The following is a 15609-nucleotide window of genomic DNA, read 5'->3' on the forward strand; positions in this document are numbered from 1 at the left end:
AATATGTTAAGACGTTCTGAATAATTAAAAAACATTCTAAAAACAACCATTCTAATGATTAATCCAGCAGCTTTGGTATAAACTAAAGACAAATGTGACAGAACAATGGATGAATTGTTATGAATGATACTGTTAAGTGCCTTCATCAGATTTATTTTTGTTTATAAAAACACATGTTAATCTATGAACTCAGGAACACCTTCAATTGGTTAAGAAGGAACAAATATGATTTTAAGATTTGAAAAGAAAAATACTGTGTATACGTATATACATAGGCTATATTTTAAAAAGCCACAATTAAAGAACAAAAAATAACTTAATGTTGCTAAATGGCAATCAATGGTGACAAGAGCTACAGTAACAACTTCAGTCATAAATGTAATCATCAGAAAACTTAATTAAAACTAGAGATGAGAAGAGAAGTTAAATTGATCTAATGTGAAGAGGTAAGAAATGCTTAATACCCAGGATTTTGCACAAAATACACTGTCCCACTCTGCTAATACCACATTGGTATTACTAAATGGTAGTAAATGATTATCTTAAAACGAAAACTCCATTATTTTTGAGTTTTGACATTTTAATTTAGACCTGGAGTTTAGCGCCGAGTAAAATCCATGAATAAATATTTTTTTTCACTGCTTCCATAAACTAATGTATATTATAGGACTATTTCTGAAGTTTTATTTTTGCGTCCAATCTAAGCCATCACCATCACACATGGACCCATTCAGACATAGGCATACTTTTTAAAAACATGCATTATTGGACCTTTATTTAACTGGGAAAGACCCACTGAGACTAATAATCTCTTTCACTGGGGAGTCCTGGCCCCAGAGGTGAGCCTATTGTACATATTTTTAGTGGTAGGGGAAACCTGAGTACCCAGAGGAAACCTACACAGACATGGGGGTGTGGGTAAGGTGTCTTGCCCAAGGACACAACAACCATGCTGACCTTTGGACAAATTCCACTGCCACACTAAGGTGCACAAAAGTAGTGGAACATTATGTTTTATCTTAATATGTATCTGATAAATCATTTGTACCAATTTCATGAACTTCCAGTTGGAGAAACATGCTTAAAATCTCATCCCTGTGAAGAATAGGGCTGTTATTAAAGTTTTAGGAAATTGACGATTTAATTACTCACTCAAAAAGTAAGCTATATTAAAGTGTACTGTCCACTTAATAAACACTCCTTTTGTAGAAAGAAAGTGTTGATAGTTTGAACCCATGTATTGAATCATCTCCGTCAGCTGAGGCAGTGGTCAGCTCTTGTCCTGTACACTTGGACTTCAGCCTGGAGAGCTCTGAAGCTGCATTTAAAAACAGTGTGTTCGCAAACAGCTTATGAAGATGATTGTGTGTTTAAACATTAACAGATCTAAGGTCATGCACTGTAAACAGTATGCTTGGCTCCGTGCTGCTCCGCTCAGAGCTCCACACACTCCACAATGAGTGACTTCAGGGACATTCTGAGGGAGATCGGGGAGTTTGGCCTCTTTCAGAAGAGGTTAGTGGCAGCGCTTTGTCTCCCCACACTGTTCACAGCCTTCGACGTGATCGGGCAGGTGTTTGTGGGCCTCTCCTTCCCACACCACTGTAACACAGACTGGATCCGGCAGACCGGGCCCAATCTGACGGAGGAGAGACAGTTGAACCTGACTCTGCCTCTGAACAAAGACGGCCAGTATGAGAGCTGCCTCATGTTCAAGCCCGTGTCATGGGACTTGGAAACTATTGAAGCGTTTGGACTTAATGACACCACCGCATGTCAGAACGGGTCTGTGTATGAGACTGTCAATGGAGCCTCCAGCATCGTGTCAGAGGTAAGATCTGTGTGTGTGTAAAGCACGTGAGGTCAGGTAAACACTACACTGTTTACTAAAATAACCCTTATTTAAAACAACTAACTATTTATATCATTCTTACAGCTGATTATGCTTTGTAATACTGTACTTTCTCCTCAGTTCGGCCTGGTGTGTGACCAGAGTAGTTTTATTGAAACCTCTCAGTCCATCTACATGTTGGGGCTGCTGATCGGAGCCCTGGTTCTGGGTCTGATGGCTGACAGGTAAACAACTCTCCTGTATATAAACATTATTTTTATACATTTTGTCTGTTCTGTGGTTGCAGATTTGGTCGGCGCATCGTGATCCTCTTGTCCATCTTCCTCATGACGTCCTTTGGCGTTGGCGTGGCCTTCTCCCCGAATATTTATGTTTACATCACTTTGAAGTTCATCAGTGGCATTTCAGTGTCCGGAATACTTGGCAATGTATTTGTGATAGGTAAGAACTATTTCAGTATAAAGCAGCATGATAAAGAATAACAATTACGGTAAATGGAGACTTGATCAAATGTGCCCGCTTTATCACTTGGATCATATCTCTATGTGTAAAGATATAGTGCAAAGACCATAAAATGTGATTAAACCGTTTAATGTTCTACATTTGATGCCTAATTTCCTGGTGAAGGACAATATAACTGCCATAAAACTGAACTAATTAAACTAAACTCACCAGATAATTTTATCAAAGATGTTAATATGCTGATTGTGAAGATTATGTGTAACTTTATAATCGCAAGACCCAGTTTTTTAGGCATCCATTTACCAAATTACAAAGTAAAAGCAATAGATTTTTTTGACACAGCAAAGTTTGACATATAATTTGAGCATGCTTCTCCTCATTTAACCGCCTCATTTAAAAGCTAAGACCTGCAAAACTAATCTAAGCTTCTTCCTCGTTATGACTGTCACGTTTTCGTCCTTTTTCTTTGTGTTTTCATCACGTTTTAATTGCTGTTTTGACACGTTTTGGTTACAGTTTTGCATCTTGACCACAGTGACATCACACACACAAAAAACAAATGAGTTTTTTTTTTCCTTTGAAAGCCGCCAGATATGAGGTTATACATAAATACAAATACTTTGCTTTGATAACCCAGTACAAAGATAACATTGTTGGTGTCCAGTTGAGCCTAAGGAGCATGTTTACTATAACTGCCATGTTTATCTTTGTAGTATGCCTTTAATCAAATTGAAAGTCAAATCTGTCTGTCGCAGGTGGCGAGTGGAGCGATGCCTCCAAATTTGCCCTGTGCACCGTCATATGCCACTCTTTCTACCCCTTCGGTCTGATGATGCTGTCCGGTTTGGCCTATTTGATCCGTGACTGGAGGATTTTACAGATGGTCATGTTTGCTCCTCTTATGCTTGTGTTTGGCCTGTTTTACTGGTCAGCCCCTCACCTTTTGTACAGTTGTTGTCATTTGCTCTTATTGAATCGACAGGACTTTTTTTTTTTTTTTTTACCCCTATAGCATCCTTCCCGAGTCGGCACGCTGGCTCATCACTCAGGGGAAGAAAGAACAAGCCATAAAGGAGATTCGTAAAGCAGCTAAAGTGAATGGGAGAAAGCCCCCCGAAGAAATGCTGGAAAAGGTAAGCGCAGGCAATGTCAGGGATATGGAAAGTAGAGGTCAGGACTGCTCAGGCCGTTCACGGGATACAATCACTCATTAAACATTTCTATAGCACTTTACAACAACACATTGGCAGACCAAAGTGCTTTACATGAAACAAAGAGAAAAAGCCAAAAATAATACACTCACTTTTACTTTCATTTAAATGTAAAATGTTGTGGGACAACCATTTTTGAAGTCCAAAAGGCCGTTTTGGAGAGAACTGACAGCAGAACCAGTGTTAGGGAGAACGGGCAGGTAAAGCTGTAGATTGTCTGCATACAGGTGGAAGGATAATAATGGACCCAGCATATACAGACTGAATAGGAGTGGGCCGAGGATGGATCCTTGTGGCACTCCAGAGGATAGTGGAGCTACAGAGGTCGTCCACCATGACCACAAAGGTCCTATCTGTCACGTAGGAGCTAAACCACTGTAGGACCGTGCCCTGGAGACCAACATGTTGGGACCAACATGATGTGGGGGTCATGAGATGACTCCAAGACAACATTTAGTATATTTTGTTGGATTAACGTAGAAAAATCTGATGATTATGATGATTAGAAACACTAATTACATGTTATCCTGAGAGGTCCTGGGCTCTTGGTGGGGTGATTTTGGGGAACTCTGGCCGAGTGTAATAAGACAAAAAAAAAGCACTGACATTTCATTTGAAGCTAAGTGCAGAGGCTCCAGGAAAAAGAAGCAACATGCTGGACCTCTTTAAAATCCACTATCTCAGAAAACGTGCCATCATCATGAGTTTGGTCTGGTGAGTGGGTCAGGTCAATCGACAAGCATGCCACTGTCTTTCACGCATTGCAATTTGAAAACTATTTACTATATCCTTTAGGTTTGCTACCAGTCTGATGTACTATGGAATCAGCCTGAACGTGGGCGGCTTCGGCCTGGACATCTACCTCACGCAGTTCATATTTGGGCTCGTGGAGCTCCCGGCCCGACTGGGATGTTTGCCATTGCTGCAGAAAATTGGAAGACGGATAAGCCAATCAATGATGCTCATACTGGGAGGGACCGCATGTCTGGTGATTATTGCCATACCCAAAGGTGACATGGTTTTCACAGTACTGCATGTTTCTATCAATCTATTTGCTAGCACTCACATTGCATGTGTCAACATTTATAGCAATAGTACAGTAAGTTACTAGTACTTGAGGAGCAGTAGATGCAATGTAGAAACTGTTTTTTTCAAGTAACAAGCATGTGAAGGTTGGTAGAGTAGTAGTAGACGCAAAAAGACAGTTTTGATAACGCTTTGTATTAAGGTGTGCTCATTAAGTATTAATAAGGTATTAATAAGCATGAATAATTAATAGTACATGAATAATATGCATGTATAGATATTAATAAGTTGCTTAGTATACTAATATATATTGACATACTAATAGGCCATGAATAATATGCTTAGGTTTACCCTAACCTTAAGTAGATTACTAATACTTATTAATACCTTATTAATACTTAATGAGCACATATTAATATTAAGCGATACCACTGTTTTTTTTTACATGTTGATTTGTATCCCATCACAAATATACTTGGTGGGAGGAGTAACCACATAATGATATATCAAAATATTGAAATATCTACTCTTCTGTAATCTTGCATTGTCTTGCCATATGTATTAACAATAATGCTTTGCCCATTTGCTTCCAACCCCACAGATCTCCCAATCGTGGTCACAGTCATAGCTGTACTGGGGAAATTTGCTGCCACCGCCTGTTTCTCCACAGTCTATATCTACACTGCTGAGCTCTACCCTACAATAATAAGGTGAGGTGGGTTGATCGAAAACTGAAGTAGTGAATATAAAACAGTGATAAGTAACATGTCCTCTAGACAGAATGGCATAGGCCTGAACGCCATGTGCGCTCGAGTCGCAGGCATCCTGGCTCCTCTGATCAGACTTCTGGAAACCTACCAGTACTTCCTCCCCATGTTGATCTACGGTACTGTGCCCATCCTGGCGGGGGCGCTGTGCCTGATGCTGCCTGAGACCCTCAATGTGGAACTCCAGGACCACACAGCAGAGAATATGTAAGCGCATGGTGAAGGTGCTGTAAAAAATAGCATGTGCAAATAATATTTATAATCGTGTGTGTCGTTGTAGAATGCTAGAGAAAACGGCAGATCTGGATGAAGACATGAAGAAGAGTACAAAGATGTAGTTTATTTTCATCCAGCCGTGATGTGCTGCATACTTTTATTAATAATGACAAAGACTAAACATTTTTTTGTATATACCATTGACTTGTGATTTTTTTTTTTCATACATTGCTTTCTTTGTAAATATGTTGATGTGTATGTTACAGAAAGGAGGATTTTATATAGCAATCTTGTAGCACTTTGCACATGAGCCCTATTGCTGCATCCAATATTGTGAGTACTGGGAAAACGACCATCAACAATCATGTAAAGGAATTTTAAAATGACAAATTAGTCTCACATTGAAACTGTTACACCAACTTCAAAGACATATTGATGGAAATAAGGACATATGTATTTCTTTAGGGGTTGTAAAATATATCATTATGAGAATGTTATAGATTTATTTCATTTTGTTACGTCTTTTTTATCTATCAATGTCTGGAAATGAGTGAAATTAGAATTAAACACATCACTATTGATTGGTTATTGATTTTCTGAATACACATACATCTTAATCTTTTATGGTGTGCTGTATCTTTTATCATTGACAGACAGACTGATACTGTTTATTACACAATAACAGTACAGTTGAGATTAATGGATTACCTAGTCATATAGCTTCCACATGGTTAAAATAAACCATCTCAAAGGTCAGGAGAAACACTGTTATCTAAGTATGTGTGATGCATCGGGCTTGTATAGCCTACATAAGGTCATGGTGGTCACATAAAAAGATATCGACCTGAGTAGTCATGCAATCAAAATATATATTAACAACACTAACACTGAATAGCTGGATTATGTGCCTGGAAAATTATAGAAAAAAAAAGAAACACATTTTTATTAGGCATATGGAGTGTAAGTATGCGACAGTATGTATAATGATCGTGTTGAAGACACATTTAGTTTTACGCATCCGAGTCTGCAGGTGCCCCAGAAGTAGAGCTCCTCAGAGTCCAGCGGCTCTTGTGTTGGCTGAATCCAAATCCTTCATCATAATTGCCCTTTGTCCTGAACAGCTGCTGGTAGTGAAAAGTGCAGTACAACTCTCCGTACAGGGAGGCGTAGTTGAGCATGCTGCAGATCAAAGCACGTGTTATTTTATGCAGCCATTTTTTCTTTACGCCCAGATTTGGGCACGTCAAGTTTAAGTGAATTAGACCTTTTGTTTTCAATACAAGTGTTGGAGCCAAAATGTTTAGAGGTGTGATTCATGATTATGTGTGGCCACAAACAAGCCAAGCATCTCTGGAATGACTTCAGGATCAGCATTTGAAGGTAATTTGTTTAAGGCGAGACACTGCAGGTGAATAGGGAAAAAATATGTATATTTACAGATATCAATTTGAAACTTTTGCTGTAGATCACTGGCATAAATGTGCGAAAAAAATACATTGCAAGTTTTCTGTCATTTTATCTTTTCATATAAGAACAATGTGTTTTATGCCTAAAAATGCCCCAAATTTCCCATCTTTTCGTCGACGAAATCTGAATAATGGATAGAGCTACATTCAAATTTATGGTTTCATTTTATTGATGAATGAGTTGCCAAGACTTTTGCAGAGGGGATTTTGGATGTCTTGTTTAGTTTTAAAATAAGCTGTTTTTTAGTGGAAAAATGTGTAAAAAATTAAATTCTCGCCTTATTTTTTGACATTCAACACTCAATAAATGGGGCTAGGGATTAGATAATAAAAAATCCCTCTGAAAAAATCTTCCAAATATTGTCCAGTCCAAGGCTGGAAAATTTTAAGTCTTTAGGTCCGACTGACGTGGACATAGTGTCGCCACAATGATAGAAAAATGTGTTTTGAGAAAAAGGCCCTTGAAATTGCATTCTCCCATTTAAGTCTATGGGGGAACATTGAATCAGCGCAATATTTAAACATGTTTTTGTGAAGATTAGGCATATTTTCTGTTTCCGGGTGAAAGCTTACATGTTCAGAGACCAATTTGGCCCAAAACCTGAACACTGAAAAAATTGAGTTTTGCCTGTAGTGTCTCCCCTTAACTGTTAATTAGTGAAATAAAGGGACTGGCATGATTAATAAAGCAAGAATTAACGTTTGATGAATGGATTACAATGCACTCAGTTTTCTGGTTATTTGTCATGATAAATAGTGGGCTCTCACCTTAATTTTTTGTTGCAATGTTTACAGCAAAAGCATGTTTTGTGAAAAGTGTGTTTGTCTGTGGTAACACTTTCCATAGGATAAACAGGGGTCAAACATGCTGAGCACTTCTCCTGAGAAACTGCCTGGAACTGTTGGAAAAAGGTAAGGTTTTAGTGATGCACCGACATAACAAGAAAATATTAGTTTCATAAATCAATTGGATAACTGTGTGATGGATGAATTCATATTTATTAAGTTATTATTAAAGACAAATCTAATTTAAAAAAAAAGATACAAATTGTTGAGTTCTTCTCAAAACTAAACACGGAGATACACAGAGAATCAAAGTTCAGTACAACAAAATAATTTTAGTTATGACCAGTGCTTAATTTGTAAAACAGGAATTTTGAATTTAGGCTTAAATTGCCATAGATATTTGCAGTATCCTCTCAAATATTCTACAGATCTTTTAAAAACTGAGAGAAAAGGGAATGCGTTCCCCCTTACAGGAGGATCAAATAAAGCACTGGTCACCCCCCAATCATCATTGAATATTACGGTTTCTTTTTGACAGGCAGTCTATTGTACGTTGAAATCTGGTGCCCTGCTGGACTGACAGTTTGATCAGGACACGGCATTGTTGTTTGTGGTTCTGTGGCGACAACAGTTGAAGTTTTAGTCGAGTAAAATTTGTTTCCAAAGTTGTCCATCCTCTCGTAGTTCTCGGTGACGGTTTTTGTACCTGCGGGCTTCTTCTTTGTCCCTTTGGGCTCAGTCTGCACTTTTAGCATGCTCCGCTCCCTTTTCGGTTTGGGTGGAGTCTGTTTCTGCCCTCCTGTTCTCGGGTCTCCTTTCCTGACTTGTGCGGGACTTTTGCACTGTACTGTCTTGGTTGTTCTGAATTTCTCTTCAGGCTTTGGGGCCTGCTGACACGACGGACAGAGTGTTTCTGGAGGTGCATCAGTTTTTCTAGCGGCCGACTCAATAGAGATGAAGGCCGGCGATGATGTAGGGCTTGGTGGCTTTGGCGATCCAAGTTCCCCACTTTGATTTTTTGTCTTGACGCGACTTTCATCTGTTCTTGTTCGACTTGATCCGATGCTAATGGTTCGGATGTTACCAGAAGTATTTTGCGCTCCTCCAAGTGACTCTTTGAACAGACTCGATAACCCGGCGATATCCGACTCAGATTTCAGATTCGAGACCGAGTAAAGTGCCTTTTTGATGGCCTCTTCTATGTCCAAAAGTCTGGCCAAAGTCTGCTCCTTTAAGTGGATAATTTCTTCACTTGCTCGTGCCAGATCTCCAAAAACATTTGCAATAGGCGTCTTGTTCTCAGTGTTTGTTTGTTTCGCTAATTTAGGGCTTTCCTTTCTCTTTTGCACTTTGTCTTTCTTCTTGTTGGAGCTCACAACCCAGTCCGGGACGTCTTCAAATACTTTCCTCAAAGACTTGACATCTACCTCGCTCGTGTCTTGTTCAATCTCTTCGACCCGAATGAGGATGTTCTCCAGCTCCTCTTGCTTGCGCAGGTTGTCAAAGATCTCCATGGCAGTTGTGACGTTGCCTCTCATGATTTCATCCATGTGAACCGACAACCGCTGCCGCCGTTCATCCTCTGTTTCTTTACACACTTTCTTTACCCTCATGCTCACTTTCGCCTCTTCTTCCTTCAATGGGGCACAGGATGAATTGGATTGGTCCTGGCTTTTAGCGTCAGCTGTGGCAATTTTGACTCTTTTTGGCTTCACTGGGGCAGTCTTTTTTGGAGCTGTTGTTTTGCCTCCAAAAATCTGACAAGCCTCGTGAAAATTGACATGGCTTTCTTCTGCTTCTTCGTTATCTGTCTTTTGCTCAGGTACGACATTAACCACTTGTTTTTCTGTTGTACTCGTATCTGTGTTGATTGGCTGACCTGTCACTGGAATTCCTGCATGACATTTTTCCAGTTTCATTAAACTTTCTCCATTTGTTACAACCTGCTTGTCATTAAAAGCCTTTGATTTTTCTGTAGGACCAGGAAAAGTTTCTTCTGCATTTTGTATTTTAGCTGTTGCACCACTGGCTTTTGGTGATTCAGTCGCTTTGACTTTTAAATGTTCAGGTTTTGGAGGAAGGGCTGGTTTGACTCTTTGTGACTTTTTACTCTTCTCTGTATCAAAATAATTAGCACTTTCTTTACTTGTGCTTACACCGTTATGCTCTTTCGGGGCATCAACGTCAGATCCTGTTTCTTGGTTGGATGTTGCATGAGATGATGCCTTCGCAAATGAAGATACTTTGTTTGAGTTTCTGTATAGCATAGCTGCTTCAAATCCTCCCCGAGTGACATTAAGGCTTGATTTCTCAAGGGCTTGCAGAGCAGCTTGCAGTTTGCCCTCAAGAATGAGTTCCTCATGTTCGGGATTTGTCTCTGAGTCAAGTGTCTGGACAATAGATGTTGCTTTGCTGATATCTTCATTCGCTTTCAAAGGTGCTCTGTGATTTTCTTGTCTTTCTTTTAAAGAGTCATGAATTGATTTGGCCTCGACTGTCGCCTTCTGGAGTTGGGAAATTGCAGCTTGAAGACTGGAAATTTCATCGCATTCATCTACAACCTCAACCAACTCAGCTTGGTGAATGCCTTCTTCATTCTCAAATGCTACACAGGACATGTCAGCACCAGTTAAACTTACTTCATATGATTGTTGCCTATCTTTATTGTCCGTAACAATCCGACTCTTTTCTTCTGACCTGGAAGCTGACCAAGGAACCCTCTTGCATGTTTTTGGCTCCGGTTCAGTTTGTTTGGGATTTGCTGTGAATAAGCTTTTCAGTCTTTTAACATCTACCGGCTCGTATTCTGTATCACTTGCATTATCACTTTGTTGTATTGTGCTTTGTTCCAGAGTGGTCAAAGGTAGCTCCTCTTCTTCCATTTCTACCTCTGCCTGAAGAGATTTCAAATACTCCATGTCTCCTTTTTCAATGCAGCTTTTGAACAGCTTCACATTGCCTTTTATTGCAATATCTGCTCTTACTGGTGCTGAAGACATGTCTGTTTGAGTTTCTTGAAAGCAGTGTATTGCCGATTTGATAATGCCTCTTGTTAGTTGGGGGATTTCTTTTTGAATTGTTTCACATATCTCTGGTTCAGCCTCCTCTGCAGTTGTCTCTTGTGTGGCGCAGAAACTTTTTATGTCTTCAACATCAATGTAATGGTAGAGAGAGTAAACACTGACCTGAGCGAACAGATCTACCTCATCCAGGATAAGCACTCCTTTTTGTAGCGAGTTGTCCTGGTTGAGAATATCTTCAATTAGCTGCACGACATTGGCAGTTTTGAAGTCTGTGTCTGAGTGAGGATGATAGCCAGGAGCGTTCACAATTGTGGCCATCACTGCACCTTGACTGTCTTCTTTGAGGTATTTAATCTGTGGTTGTATGTTGGATCGCGGGAGCAGCTGCAGTATCAAGTTCTGTGCTCCCGCTTCTGCAACACTGTCGTACATGATCTCTGGACCAATCTCGGTTAAAATGAACTTAGCCTTTGTAGCTTTCATTGTCTCGTGGACTTCAATGATGGAGCCTTTTGACTGTAGCATGTTGGCTGAGTGTAGAAAGTGTAATGTTTCTCTGATGTTCTCCACCATGGTCTCTAAATCATCCTTGTTCTGCTGCCTGATCTTGTCAAATGGCATAGATTCGAAAAGCTGTTTTCTGTTCTTCACATTGTGACTATCTCCTTCTATATTACACTCTGTTGCACTTTGGAAACACATATTTTCTTTTTCTACATTGACTGTGATAAAGGGATTATGACGGAAGAGGTCTATAGATGTTTTGATTTCTTCTCCAAATGTTTCTGGATCAGGGATACTTGTAAAGTCTTCATCCAAAACCTCAGGAGGTCCTTGATCTATAAACATACTGTCATTGCTTTTCTGTTTGTTGTCTTTATGTGCTTTTGTAATCAACTTTGTGTGGTCGCTCTGGTTTGGCTGTGCTTTATCTCCATTAAAAACAGTTTCTTTGGACTTGCTCTGACATGACTGTGTGACTTTCATTGATTGCTCCTCAAACATTCTCCTGGTGGTCTGAATGTCTATTCTTACCTCCTCGTCTATAAGCTCTTTATTGGGATCACTGGGTGTCAGCGACTCCTCCAACACAGTTGGGGTTGGACCTTTTTTCTCTGTTTCCTGTGCCATGTTGGTAGCGCAACATGATTCTTTTTTACTGGTGGTGCAGTTCTCAAATATCAGACATTTTGAGAAGACTTCTCCCTCGTATCCTGTTTCAGCAGCTGCCTCCTCTGCTGCCAGTTCCTTGTCCACTACTTTGTCTAACATTGTTATTTCTGGATGAGTGTGCTTCAGGAGCCTTTTCAGTTCATTTTTCCGTCGCCGTTGTTGCATTGCTCCTAAGGCGACTCTTTCTTGATATCCTGACTGATCTCCCTCCAAAGCAAGTGGAAAGATGTCATCTTTCGCATCCTGAGCCATCTTAAGAGAACAAAAATAATGATCTCATTACTGTGTTCTTATGAGCAGACCATGCAGATGTTACCTTCCAAACACATGCCAGATGTGTCAACATGCCAGGCATTGAGGGGTTAGGAAAATCCAATGCACAGTAGAGTCTTCTTTTCACTGAAGCCTCTTTGCTATGAACCATTGTGTTCCAGATAATTGTGTCTCCTCAGAAATGGCAAATCAGACGAGTATCATTTGTGTTCATGACAATGCGATTCCATTTGCAATTACTCCAAACAGTTGCACAAACCAAATCATCATGCATTATATCCAAATTTACACTTTACCTTTGTTAGTCTTGGCCTCTTTCCTAATTCAGATTGCACCTGAAAAACAACAACAAAAAATACTATACTTTCAGACGCCATTTTCATGTTTAAGACATACAGTATTGTGTGCAATATGTTAGTCATGAATAGATGAGAGTGATTTACCAGAGTCTTTGGTTCTTGAGGGGCCACTTTTGACAGATACAAGGCAGATATGGCCTTCACAGAGATGCACAGTTTCTCTGAGCTGTCCCTGAAGTCCGCAATAGATCTCCTCTTCTCCTCTGAGATTAAAAAAAAAAAGCATATATATTGTATTATCAAACTTTATTCCATTATAAATAATGGCCACAAAAGTGTTCGCCGATGGGCGCACGTCCTAAACACATCTCTGACAGGTGCCATGTGGCCGGGTTAAATTTAGCCCTGAGAGAGACGGCCATCTGACTCCACTGACACACATACTACATACAGAAGTTGACTAAGCACTGGAGAAAAACATAAACACACGTCCAGCAGCAAAGACATTGTTGATGTGAGCATAATACTATAACGTGTACTACATTGTGTGTCTTTGTGTAACATGTTACAGCCTTTTTGCTAATACTGACTTATGTCTGTGTACTTAATTATTTACTGTTTATACCTTTGTTTCCACAAACAAAAGATATTGTACAAAAGATAACACTATTTTACTATTTATTGTTTTTTGTTTATTTTTCTCACAGTTTCTGCCTATTTGCACACCCTGCGTGTTTCTAAGAGCTGAATGTAACAAGTCAATTTCTCCATTGAGAGATCAATAAAGGCTCAATCTTATCTTATGTTTTTGTTGATACCTATGAGGTCTTATGTAGACTTCTTTTACTGTAATTTGATTAACTAACCATACATGATTTTGGAAGAATATCTAATAACAATATATTGTGATTAGATTAACTATTTACTTTTTAAATCAACATTCAGTTCATGAAACACAACATTTTAATTATATCCAGAAACAATATTTAAGAGAGGGCTGAAAAATGTGTTGCTCAGTATCACATGCATTTCGCAACATGCTTGTACAAGTCTAATCAACAGCATTAGCAAGTTGCATACAAAGTAAGACCCTATGGAGACTGAGTATTGTAGTTATAAAATAATAAAGCAATGCAGCGTACTCACTTGAAACCACTCTAGCTTTTTGGTTTTTGCTTGAGTCCTACTGATGGTGAATGCCGTGCCATTTCCTAAAGGCTTGTGAGCGCTACACCAGCCTCTGCTCCTGCCCCAGTGACAGCTGACCCTTGCACCCTCCTACACTTATTCAGGGCTACAGCGGCCTGCTATTTCTGTCCCGCGCTGGAGTGGCCTACTCTGCCCCGCACCAGGCTGAGTCAATCATGGTTCCTGCCCACTCACTCACTCACTCACTCACTCACTCACTCACTCACTCACTCACTCACTCACTCACTCACTCACTCACTCACTCACTCACTCACTCACTCACTCACTCACTCAGTATTCTCCATGTCACCTCTTTGCTTTCATTCATGCTTTCTTACTGTACAGCCCCGGGGTCAGCTTTCCAGGAAGGGCAACTACTATCTTTGTAATTAGCCTTGGCTCATTAACATCTGTTTTATAGGCTTGATGTGCCCCATAACAAGTCAAATGCACCTACCGGCTTGGGAAGCTGCAAGTTGTTCAAAATCTATTCCTCCAATAGTTTTTCTTCTCTGAACCTTGGTGTTATTTTCCACCTGAAAATATAATGTTTTAGTAAAAGAGCATTGTATTTTGTTTCCCTAAAGAAATTTGAATGTACCACTTGAATCACCTTTGCATTTGAAGCTGCGTGTTTCACTGTAGCTGCAACATCATTTACTGGAGCATTAACTGAGACCTTTAGTCCACCGTCCGCCTTCTTTCTTTTCTCAGGCTCTCTATTCGACATCTTAGTAATGTTAGATTTCTTCAGAGCTGACTTTAACGTTTCCTCCTTGGTTTGAGCAGCAGCTTTGGGCTCAAACTTAGCTTTTAGCGAGTGGATGGAGCCGGTGCTGTGGGGAAGGCTGCTCAGAGACCTGCTGCGGGACAAACTGGTGGGACTTTTAGGCTCATTCCACGCATCATTATTCCATATTTCATCAGGCTCATTAGGACTGTTGACTGTGTCTTCCACAGTTGTCTTTATGTCAGTCACATGTAGATGGGGGCGCCATGCCTAACATGAACAAAAACATGTTTTAGATATATATATATATATATATATTTTTTTTTTTTCTTCATGCTCCCTCTCACATTGGGAAAGTGTGAAGCAGTTAACAACATGCTAAAAACACCTGTGCCAATTTGGTTTTATGAACAAGAGATGATTTGAAGGTAATTGCAGGCAGTTTATAGACCTTTTTTTCCCCTGCATTTTTTATGAACAGTATTGTAAATGATCGAATCAGTTAAGCACTCTTAGACTGAATCATTTATTTTATAGAGAAATTAGTATAATGTGAAAATAGTAAAGTTTGCTTGTGACCTGGATGGGCTCGTCTTGTTGTTTCACCTCGACACTGATCGTTGTAGCAGTTTGGACGTGTTGGCTCACTCCCACCTGATACCTGTCACACATCCACAGTATAAAGCAATACTGTACTATGTGTGATCTTACGTACATTGCGAGGTAAGTATTGTCACCTGGTGACGAGCTGCGACACAGAGGTCCTCTTGTCCCGCAGGCCCACGTCTGTCCAGACGGGCTTGTCACTCGTCACAGTCTTCAGTGACTGGCTGCGCTTCAGGCTGCTTCCCCACTCCATGTCCACTCTGCAGGAATAATGCTGTCACCCACTGCAATGTCTGTCTTGATGCTGGCTAATTTTGCATTTGAATAACTGTTTCTGTACACACACATTGTGAACATGAATGTGCAATCCATCTGAGCAAAATTTTCTAAACGTGATATTCAGTGAGTTAGTGTTAAAATGTTACCTTGCAGATGATAGCGGTGTCCGATCCTGAGGCGACTGAAACACTTCCACGGCATCACAAGACCAGCACACAGTGAGCAAAGTCCTTCTTCCTCATTACTGCTAGC

At 40.0% G+C, this 15609-nt stretch overlaps 3 protein-coding genes across 3 annotated transcripts; 1 reads left to right on the top strand and 2 right to left on the bottom strand.

Annotated features, from left to right (window-relative positions):
- Nucleotides 1-1456: 1456 nt before the first annotated feature.
- Nucleotides 1457-5656, top strand: slc22a13b (solute carrier family 22 member 13b; the record flags this gene model as incomplete). Its single annotated transcript, XM_079576363.1, has 10 exons — nt 1457-1831; nt 1973-2076; nt 2139-2293; nt 3070-3241; nt 3327-3447; nt 4145-4239; nt 4321-4535; nt 5153-5261; nt 5328-5525; nt 5599-5656. 10 exons carry the CDS (start codon nt 1457-1459, stop codon nt 5654-5656), a joined length of 1602 nt encoding a protein of 533 aa, XP_079432489.1.
- A 779-nt stretch (nt 5657-6435) lies between these two features.
- Nucleotides 6436-14472, bottom strand: LOC306977925 (LIM domain-containing protein 2; the record flags this gene model as incomplete). The annotated part of the gene is made up of 6 exons (XM_079576364.1): nt 6436-6713; nt 7769-7899; nt 12552-12590; nt 12699-12817; nt 14200-14278; nt 14404-14472. The coding sequence occupies 6 exons, from the start codon at nt 14470-14472 to the stop codon at nt 6545-6547; spliced, it is 606 nt and encodes a 201-aa protein (XP_079432490.1). The 3' UTR covers nt 6436-6544.
- LOC306977820 (uncharacterized protein) lies at nt 8280-12234 on the bottom strand (the record flags this gene model as incomplete). Its single annotated transcript, XM_079576261.1, has 2 exons — nt 8280-9680; nt 10602-12234. The coding sequence occupies 2 exons, from the start codon at nt 12232-12234 to the stop codon at nt 8305-8307; spliced, it is 3009 nt and encodes a 1002-aa protein (XP_079432387.1). The 3' UTR covers nt 8280-8304.
- Nucleotides 14473-15609: the final 1137 nt, after the last annotated feature.

This window comes from Gobius niger (assembly GCF_951799975.1).
Source record: "Gobius niger genome assembly, chromosome: 18".
NCBI lineage: Eukaryota > Metazoa > Chordata > Actinopteri > Gobiiformes > Gobiidae > Gobius > Gobius niger.